Source organism: Odontomachus brunneus, unplaced genomic scaffold (genome assembly GCF_010583005.1).
Source record: "Odontomachus brunneus isolate Ranch 3 - 2012 unplaced genomic scaffold, Obru_v1 Obru_scaffold_221, whole genome shotgun sequence".
In the NCBI taxonomy this organism is placed as follows: domain Eukaryota; kingdom Metazoa; phylum Arthropoda; class Insecta; order Hymenoptera; family Formicidae; genus Odontomachus; species Odontomachus brunneus.
In genome coordinates, this window is record NW_022639671.1 from 7,990 (window position 1) to 19,119 (window position 11,130).

At 33.4% G+C, this 11,130-nt stretch overlaps 1 protein-coding gene across 6 annotated transcripts; it reads left to right on the plus strand.

Annotated features, from left to right (window-relative positions):
- The first annotated feature begins 3,061 nt into the window (after positions 1–3,061).
- Positions 3,062–11,118, plus strand: LOC116852384. 6 transcript variants are annotated; one of them, XR_004379760.1, is made up of 10 exons: positions 3,064–4,035; positions 4,397–5,129; positions 5,545–5,629; positions 8,573–8,793; positions 8,930–9,035; positions 9,216–9,665; positions 9,757–9,979; positions 10,394–10,556; positions 10,693–10,789; positions 10,881–11,118. XR_004379760.1 is itself a non-coding variant. In XM_032832668.1 (6 exons), exons 3-5 carry the CDS (start codon positions 8,577–8,579, stop codon positions 9,804–9,806), a joined length of 717 nt encoding a protein of 238 aa, XP_032688559.1. In that variant the 5' UTR covers positions 4,954–5,129; positions 5,545–5,629; positions 8,573–8,576; the 3' UTR covers positions 9,807–9,979; positions 10,394–10,417. The 6 variants fall into 6 exon arrangements, 2 of the variants coding, with proteins under 2 accessions (XP_032688559.1, XP_032688560.1); XR_004379761.1 differs by having other exon boundaries at positions 3,062–4,035; positions 8,617–9,035; XR_004379759.1 differs by having other exon boundaries at positions 8,573–9,035.
- Positions 11,119–11,130: the final 12 nt, after the last annotated feature.

An 11,130-nucleotide genomic window follows, 5' to 3' on the forward strand; every position in this document is an offset into this window, starting at 1 on the left:
TGGTTCGATGAATTGATTGCATCAAAAGACCAATCGTTCTATCGTCGCGGAATCTACGCGTTGCCCGAAAGATGGGAAAAATGTATAGCTTGCGAGGGAAAATACTTCGATTAATGTATATTTTGCTTTTGATGTCGAAATAAATGAGTTTTTTAAACAAAAAAACCGCAGGAACTAAGTTTACCACCTAATATATATATTATATATGTTTTGTGACCGTTCCTAATTAGTTAGACACGAGAATACGGCCAAAACTTTGTCTCCGCCGTTGCGGCGACGGCCGAGCTTGCCGGCAGCTCTCAAAAAAGAGATATCTGACTCGATAGAGCGGCGGGGTTCGTATGTCGACACGCGATCTTCCTTCGCGCGACACGGGAGGAACAGGCGACAGAGTCGGAGGAATCATCAATAAACACACATGCCGCTTAACATTACGCTGTATTTAACATAAAAACAACAAAAGAAATGTTCTACAAAAGTACACGGTGCGGGCTCCGAGTTGCGTAGTCACGAAGCCATTCGGCAGCTGGATCCGTAGTCGAAGATTCTTCTGCCTCGCGGAGTTCGGACGGCACGAGGCTCGCGAAATTCTATCGTCACACGCTAATTGCTGAATTGGGTGCCAGCCGGGTACGCCCCGGCCCAAGTTGTCACGTCGCGAACCACGTATTTCTCGCCACTCTCGGAGACCCGCACTTCCTACGGATGATCGCGAGTCGTCATAATTTTCACGCAATCGCTCGCCGTCCTGTGCGGCCGCGAACGCGGTGAAGCGGCAGCAGGCAACGCGGGAAGGACGGCTATTCTCTCGCGGGCCCCGAATCTGAGCCCGCGATCGCGAGGTTGGACAGGTCGTCAAGGATGGCGACGAACCCTTCCGGCTGCCGTCGTGAAGCGACGGCAACCATCCCGATCTTTCGGCGCCCGGGCTGAACGACAGGCGGAAGACAGCTCACCAAATCTCTCTCGCAGGGCTCGCTCCCGTTCTCCATCTGTTCGTACGCTCGCTCGCTGGCTCGCTTGCTCGTTCGTTCGCTCGCTCCTTCGCTCGGAATCGCAGGAGGCGCCGTAGCACTCGCGTCGCTCGCAATCCGCACAGTGACGAATTTTCCGCGAGCGCGAGGCTCCTTAAGCTCGCGGTCTCAGCCGCCGATCGCCGCTAGATCCTATTGGTCCTGCGGGAATGTATGGCTTTAGCGCGGGCGCCTTACAGGGCGCCGAATTCTCTAACTCCTCGTCGACGGGATCTTGTGCCCGACGGCATCTCTAACTGGCGTGGGCGCTCAGGTGACTGCCGAAAGTTCTTGGTATCCCAGGGCGTCCCCCGGGATCTGGTCCTTAAGGTCCAGCCCTTCCTGGCGCCCCGCGGCAAGTTAATCGGGGCCCCTGTCGCTTATGTTAGCGAGCGGTGGATCCTGTCCCGTTAGGCTCGTCGCTCGCTTCAGGCCCGCCGTCGCTCCGTGTTGCCAGAGGTATTCGGTCGCACTCGCCGCAACCCGAGCACACAAATAAAACAAAAAAAAAGTACAACATACGCGATCTCGCACGCAAAAGCGTGCGAGACCAAATTCCTCGCCGCCGCCCTTCCTGCGGGAGAAGGGGGCGCGAACACAGCTCTCCTCGTCTCCCGGTCATAATCGGTGACGGCGAAATCGCCACGTCACAGTTTATAACGAATATGTTGTAAACTTTATGAAATTGATCTCTTAAAATATTTATATTTTATTTATTTTACCCGTATATTACATAATAGAACAATTTTGAAGTACACTTGGTATAATAAAGGTATGTATTAACATGAATTTATGAACATATTAATACATAAACAGAAAATATTATAGATGTTTTGTAGCAAAGGACACTATGTTACATAAAGCTATTATATGCTACATATTATTTAAAAAATAAGTTAGATAATAACTAATAAAATAGCTTTGTGTAATACAACGTTCTTTGTTGAAAATAATCAATATTGCCTACACCGATCATTTAATATGCGTACTAAATAGTAACTTTATATTAAATCATTTTAATATCGACCATGCATGCAAACAACGGTGTGCTACACTATATACACTGGATATTCATCAAGAAGACATACAAGTTTAGTATAAGTTTCGTACAAGTTTAGTACCTCGTTGTTTACGTATGCATTATCGATATTAAAATAATTAAAAAAAAAATTACTATTTAATACGTGTATTAAATAGTCGGTGTACTATCATAGGCATATATCTGCATATGCACAGTGGTTGATTAACAAAATAAACGTCTAATAAGCCATTAATACACGTCTTTTAAACATCTTTTAAACGTCTCATAAACGGCTAATAGACGTTTAAATACATGTCTTATAGAAGTCTAATTTGAAGGACACATAACCGTTTAATTGACCAAAATTTAGACGTTTATATCCACCAGTCTGTTTGGTTGAAAAGTTGCTCATTCGACGTCTTTTCAACTGATAATTTCTCATAATTTCTAGGATAGCTGTTCTCACCCATACAGCACCGATTGTTGCAGAAAACTTTCAGAAAGATTTCAAAACCATTCCAACTTTCACATTTCATGTGCAACAATTCTGAAATAATTCTATAATATGTCATATGAAATGTTGCAACAGAAATATTTCTGAAATATTTCACATAAAGATAATTTTTCAATACTTTCAGTTGAGTTATTTTTAAAACGTGAAATAAATTTGGAAATGGTATTATAATAATTTTTCATATATTCATATATTCATATATTCATATATAAATATATTCATTCAATATAGCAAATCAACCATAAGATACTCGACGTAATATATAATATAAAAACTTATTTACTATTTTATTAATACATTTCTATCTCTACCCGGATAAAATAAATAAATATTATAAATATTATAAATAAATAAATAAATATTTCAAGAAATCAGCGTTTGTTCCCTAAAGATATCCAAAGACATGCAGAGTATGTCCTGGGGATGTTCTACATCCTCAGGACATCCCTGGGACGGGCCCAGGACATCTTGTGCTGTTTGGGTTCTTTTTTATAAATTCTATTAAGGGGGAAGTCTACTGTAAAATTTTCAAAAAATCAATTTTTTGTTTATTGGCTTAAAAAATACTTTGAACCCTCTAAAATAAGGTACATTAGGTGTTATAGCCGGCTAAATTTTTCTTCATTGAAATTTCGACCTTTTACCGAAGCGCTCCGAAACGCGTACCTGCGGCAAATTCCTATCTGTTCGGCAGGTACAGCGTAGTGACTTGCAATTCAATTTCTAACATTTCTAATACTCCAAGTCGATCAACAGATGTCACTAGGTATATTTTATAGTCAGTTAGAAGCGATTTCAACAGTAAGGACGCCGGTAGTGCGTAATTTTAAGGGCCAGTGTGTCGAACAGCTGTGATCGTTTCGGCGTTTCCCGCGTGGCTAACGTATAGTTTTTATACTTTTATCAAAATGAAGCCTGCTTCTTTCGACCGAAAGGGTTCACGCGAAACTCCCGGACGACCTTCACGACGTAGGAAAAGACCGTCGCCACCAAATCGCCATACGATGGAGAATGAAACGGAATCGACAAGTTCTTCCGCGAAAAAATTAAGAACGAAATCGGTGGAAGTGGAAATTAATAATGGCTATGGATACCGTTTGATTGAATTTTTATTCTTGTTTCAAACGCTGAGGATATACACAGAACAGCAACGAGAGCCTGAATGCGATGATCTGGTCGTTAGCTCCGAAACAAACATTCAGCGGCGCAAAAACCGTCGATATTGCGTCGTATTGTGCTGCGAGCATTTTCAATAAAGGCTACTCCAGTATCCTCAAAATGATGGACGTTATGAACATCAAAATTGGACCAAACGCCTTCAATTTATGCAACACCGTGGACGAGCGCAGAATATCACAAGCAAACGAACGGTCGTTCGACGCTTCAAAAGAAGGGAGAATCGAGAGAAGAACGGCGCGATCGGCACTCGAAGAGGATTTCCTTGAACAAGAAGGTGTACTATATGAAGCAGGAATGGGCGATTAATGGTAAGAAGCTTAAAAATGATTTTTTCATTGAAAAAACTAATGCCGAAACTTTAAACGCGTTTTTCTCGAAACTAAGTTTTTCAATACGGTGTACACGATATCTCGAGTTCTAATGAATGAATCGACTTGAAATTTTAACCACATATTCTCTGGAATAGTGTCTCTCGTCTGACGGAGCATTTTTTTGATATCGTTTTTTGTTTAATTGTTATAAACAATAATAACATCAAATTTGGGCAAAAAAATAGAAAAAAATTTCAAGAATTTTTTTTCGGCGCCAAAATTTTTTATCGACAAAATCCTCCGTCAGACGAGAGTCAATACTATGTAGATGATAACCATATTTTGTTTTTTGTTTCAGATCACCCAGACGTGAGATTTCATGTACACCGTTTGGGCACCTAAAAAAAACGGACCTGCGCTTGAAGGAGTGCCACGACGGCAATTTTGAATATTTCGACTTGAAAATTTTTTTACAAATACTTGAATATATAATAAAGATGACGGTTTAATTTAATTTAATGTACGAGTCATATTTTGTTAGAAAAAAAATCCGGAAAATCGGCCTGTTTTTTCCCTTGTCACAGTAGACTTCCCCCTTAACACATTGTTGACTGATGTGGGAGATGTTGGATGTCGGAACGCAGCCGATGGTCCAATGAGGAGAACTCATTCTCGAAAATAAATTCTGTCATTGGACCATCGCATCTGCGTTCCGACATTCAACTCCGACATACGGCGTATTGTGTTCCAGACCTTAGGCCGGTTCTACAATACGTCGTACGTCGCTGTCGAACGTCGGAACACAGTTGATGGTCCAATAAGGAGAATTCGTCTCGAAAAACAAATCCTTTGATTAGTCCATCGGCTGTATTCCGACAGCGACATACGATATATTGTAGAACAGGCTTGAAACAGACTCGGAACGCTATATGCGCGATCGGCGTATGTTACAACTAACCAATCAGATTCTTTCCCGCTTTTCAGGTCTCTATCAGTCTCTATCTCTCTATAAGTAGAAGTACTTCGTTCCATTCTCTTTCTGTGAATAACATTGTGTGGTTCGCAAGCAAATCAATTAGGTTGCAAATCAGGTAAAATTGATCCGTTCTCATATATAATAAAATAAGAATAAAAAACCTATCAATTCATATTTACTTACTAAATCAACACTGTCTAAGGTTTGTATGGGATAAATTTCGGCATTCATATCTGTTGTACATGTATTCACTTCTCTTATTTCTAAAGTATTTCTCATGAGAAATGAAAGGAATAAATACAGCAATAGATGTGAATGCCGATATTTGTGTCTATAAATACAAATCTTCGACAGCATTGTTCTAAATGATATTGGTTTACTAAAATATGAAAAATAGGTTATATACAAGCATTTAATAACATTTTACAGATATTTTTGTTTAATTTCAAATAAATAAATTAATAGAACTTTAAAACTTGATACTGTTTTTCTTGTCTATTTAATAATTCTATATACGCATTTATTAACAGGTCTCAGCATCATATTGGTACAATTGTTACTTTTGGTCAGTTTTGTTCATGCACTACCACAGGCAGAACATTGGGATAGTTTGATGTAAGTATATCAAAACGTGACATTTTTTTAAATTTTGATACGGATTTTGATACTTTGTTTACTTTGCTTACTTTACATACTTGTTGGTTGCACTTGATATAATTAATTTTCTCTATATTTATTAAATCATTCTCGAGTTACTTTCTATTTTTCATTATATATATATTCTTTTTTTAACTTTTCGTTGTGAATGCTAATATATAGATACTGCAAAAATTAAAAAAATATTTTGTTTATGTACAAAGTGACTTTATAATTTAGATCATTTTATCAATTCCTAAGATCTAATTCCTTATTTTTCTTGTCATTCTGCATTGTTTTATTTTTCTTTTTTTTCATATTTATTTTTAAAATGCATCTTCTCATTTTTTTTATCAGTTTTTTAACGTCTATAACATTACTTATCTAATGATACCTGGTTCAATAAGTGTATTGCTTTTTAATTTGTGAAAATAAATAATGGTAGCATATTCTTTCAATTTTCTATATATGCATTATTAAAATTTAGTTTTTCATATTTTAAGAAAGTTGAAATTTATTTCATTTTATTGCTTAATTTTTATTTAAATAGAAATTTTAATTTTTTTTCTAAAAATTCGTACATTATTTATAATGGATAAAAAGCGTAAAATTACTCCTCTTTTTCTAAAAGACATTTGTAGAATTGTTGGTAATAAAACAACTTCTGATTTATTAAATATTTCTAATGTATCAAACATCAATACAATTTTTAAATAGAGACACAATGAATTATCATATTGTTACACTATTGAAAACTTAGAGCCAGTAGAAAATGAATTTATCAACAATAGTGAAGAACTTGTATGTGATAATTTAATTAATAACGATACAATAGATTTGAAATCAAACGAAGAACAGATAGAAAGTGATACTGATAATGATACTGAGTATGCAAGTATGAACGAAGTAACTGAAGAAACAATAAGTTATAATATAGAAAATGTTGAATTTGGTGAAATTGAAAGTCATGATGATAATTCATTTATTCAAGCTATAACTTCTTGGGCTATTATGTTCAATATTTTTCATGTTGCAATGTTAGCACTTTTAGTTATATTGCGAAAATACACAAATTATTCATTTCCGAAAGATCCTCGAACTTTATTAAAAACGCCAAGGCATACAGTAATCGTTGAAATAGAGCCCGGACAATATTGTCATTTTGGCTTTGAAAATGCTTTAAAATGTATGTTAAATGAATATGTGAAAATTAAAGGTGAAATAACTGATAATCTTGACATTTTTATAAATATAGATAGTTTACCAATTTCCAAATCAAGCAATTCTAGTTTATGGCCTATTTTATGTTTGGGCACTGTTCTAAAATCGGTTTTTATTATTGGAGCATATTACGATCAAACCAAACCATATAATAACAATGATTTTTTGCGACATTTTGTTAATGAAGCGATTTTATTAATAAGTAATAGCTTATTTTACAATGGAATTAAAGTAAAGATTAATTTACATGGCTTGATTTGTGATGCCCCGGCAAAAGCTTTTGTTTTAAACATAAAAAATTATACTGGTTATAACTGTTGTACACGATGCACTATTAAAGGTGAACACATTGATGGGCGATTATGTTTTCCAGCAATGAAAATAGTTGATAATTTATAAACCGATCAAGATTTTTCTGACAATAAATATGACAATTATCAAATTGGAGAAACAATTTTAAAGCAGATTCCTACTTTTGGATTAGTTTTTAATGTAGTACTTGATTATATGCATTTAATATGTTTAGGATTTGTAAAAGAATTAATATTACTTTGGGTTCAAGGCGCTCGTACTGTAAAATTATCTCAGCAGTTGCTAAACCAGATTTCAGGGGCTTTATTAAATTTACAAAGTAGGGTACCGAATGATTTTGCTCGACATCCACGATCAATAAAAGACATAAAAATGTGGAAGGCAACGGAATTACGCCAGTTTATTTTGTATACTGGTCCTGTTGTATTAAAAAGCATATTAAAGGAAGATATGTATATAAATTTTATAACTCTGCACATTGCCGTAACAATTCTTGCTAATCCTATTCTTTCAAATAATAATAACATTATATGGGCCCAAATGTTATTGGAGTATTTCTTAAAATGTTTTAAACAAATTTACAGGGTTCAATTTATGTTTTATAATTTTAATAATTTACTACATATTTGTTCTGATGTACAAAAGTATGAACCTCTTGACGAATTTAGTGCTTTCAGATTTGAAAATTATATGCCAAATATAAAGAAAATATAATATAAAGAAAATGCTTCGAAAGAATGAGAAACTTCTTCAACAATTATCGAGAAGATATGCCGAAATCAATAATTGTAATTTGCCTATTAAGAAACGGGAAAATAATCATGAAGCATGTTTTCAAAAACTTCACTCAAATGGACTTTTAATTAATGGATATAATTTTTCTTCTCAATATAAAATATTACGCAGTAAAACATATACAATTCATGCAAATAGTTCAAGTAATAATTGTGTTTTATTTGAAAACGGAATTGTAATATCAGTTTTGAATTTTGTTCAATGTAACGACAATAGAAATTTTATTATTGGTAAAAAGTTGAAAATAGTCGGAAATTTGTATTCAAATCCGGTTTATTCTTGTGCATCAGAACAATTGGGTGAGCAAATTATGCGCGAAGAAATTTCTGTATGCCTTGTGCCATGTGATAAAATTCGAAGTAAAATGTGGAAAATGCCATATAATCGCAATGATTTCGTTGTTTTTCCAATTGTGCATACTTAACAAAGAAGAGCAATAAAATATATAATACAATTTATAAATATATTCCTTATTACATATGTATGCGTATGCGTGTGTGTATGTATTTTGTACTTTTTATATATTATGTATTTTATATGTATTATATTATTTTGTTCTCGATATATGTGTGTACTTCGCATTATTTTTTGTAGCATCATGAAATGGATATGCAGTGAAATGGCCCGATTCTTTGTAGTTGAATTTGAAGACGAACTACATTTAGTACCCTGTATACGGTTACTCGGAAAATCTGAATGCTTTTGGCCACCATATGAAAATTACAAACTAATAAACAAAGCAGTTTCTGAATGCAGAGAAATAGATACCGAAAAATGGAAAATAGTAAAAACAGTCCGTATTTTTGCAACAGCAAGTAAGTGAATGAATGATTACTTCAAATATATATTGATACGTAATAAAAAGCAATTTCTTTTCTAAAATAAACTTTACAATATACATATACACGGTTCCATGAATATCTTCCTGCATAAAATTCAAACCACAACTAGACGTATTCGTATTATCCTGTATCTGGATGCATCATGTTGATTATTTACAAAAATAACAACTTTTCAAAGCGATTGACCTGACAGCTCAACATGTTTTCGATATGTGGTAATAAGATTAAAAAATACATTATATTGACATTATATACATTCTTTGTTGTTTGAAAGTGTTAAAAAAGAATTAAATAATTCACTATGTCATCTGTGTTTTGCTAAAAAATGCCTTTTATTAGTTTTTAACTAAAGATTGTTTAATACATTACATTTTATTTCTTCTTTAATATTTCAGATACATACGAGAGTGGAATGGCCAAGGTGAAACTGGCAGAAAAGTTATCTGATATAGATTCATCAGTTAATGAAAATAATAAACAAAATCGTCAAAATAGGGCGAAAAAAAATATTCATTCCGACGATGAATATGAGGATTTACGTTGTATGTTACTTCCACCGCCAAAAAAACCAACTACGCTCTCTATGAACAAGCCTTCAGAATACTCTTTGAAGAGTCCAAATAGAGAACATTCAAGATTATCAAATAAAACAAGTTATGAGCAGAAAGAAAATTGTAATCGTACAGATTTATCATCATCTTCGCTATTTCATGCTAAACAAGAAGTTACTTCTCGTGATACCATAAATGAATCTGCGCGTGAGGTTTTGAAAAAGCCAATTGCAACCATTGACTCAAGGATGTTAAATGTTAACAATTGTAATTCAACAATTTTAGAGGATATGGGTATGTATAAAAGAAATATTAATATGAAATTGTTTTTATATTTCATGGTATTGGCCAATTTTAGTTTGTATTAATATAATCAATATTTTAGAACTCAAAAGAGAATTATACGTAAGTGCAATAAAATGGATTCAAAGTTGAATTGTATTGATGGGAGATTGAGAAATCTCGAAGAAAAGCTAGAAAGCGGCATAAATGTTAAAAAAGATGAATATTTTAATATTGAAGACATTGTATGTTTGCCTTTAAAAACCATTGGCGATATGACAAAATTAGAATTGGATTTGCAAGATACAAATTTCTTTAACCATATGGTAAGCTTATATATTGTTTACAATAAATTTATGTTGTCTGGGAATTGACTTAATTAATGGGAAATAATTTTACGTATATATAAAATTACATTATGCGAAGAGTCTTCGATATTTCTTAAATTTATAAAATCATTTTGTATGTTGATATACTGTAATTTCATATATATACCTGAAATTATTTCCTATTAATTTTCTAAATTTTCAGACAACACAAAGTCCAAAATTGAGACATAAGACGTCTTGCAGACATCTTTGTGAGAGATGTTTAAAAGATATCTTAATGTTCAGATTTTAGATTTTGTGTTGTCTGGGTTAATTTCATTTTCTTCTTTATTGTCAAAAGATGATTATTTTATTTTTAACAATTTCATATAACGAATAATATAGTTACCAATTTTAATTTCAATGTTTTAGATAACTTTTATGAGGCAGTTAGGTGAAAAAACATATCATGACATGATAATTACAATTCTGAAAAATTTTATTACTAATTACGTTTCGATGCTATATTATTGGAATGGCAAAGATGCTAAGAAAGCAGCTTTTAAAGATTTGTTATTAACTAAGTGCATAAAACGTTAGTAAACATTAAAATATAATTTCTTCATTCAAAATAAATTAAATAATTATTTAATTATATATTATCAACACATTTCCAATAATTATAATTTTGACCAAGGCTCTTTTAATATTAAAATAAATTTCTTTTTTAGAATGTGTTCATGCGAAATTCCAAACAGATGACAAACAAATAAATGAAGTTATCTCCAAATGGTTAATTCAAGTCAAATTGCGTCATGACAGAGATATGTGAGTTAACACAAGGAAGAGTGGCAATATTTATAAATTTATATATTAAAGTGATATTTTATTATTAATTGTTATATACATATATATTTAGGGAACGATTACAGCGAAAGCAACAAAAAGAACTGGCAGAGGCAGAGTCATTTTAGTTTTTAGTTCGACGTTTCGACGTGTGTTACGATGCGCTTTACAATACTTTATTTTTTAAATTTAAAAGTTTATTTTGTATGTTTACATTGGAAAGTTTATTAAGTTGTGTTGAAAAACATGTTCAACAACATTGATAATATGTATAAATTACACTGACAAATTTTGTTTTCAAACTAGTATACTTATATTTATAA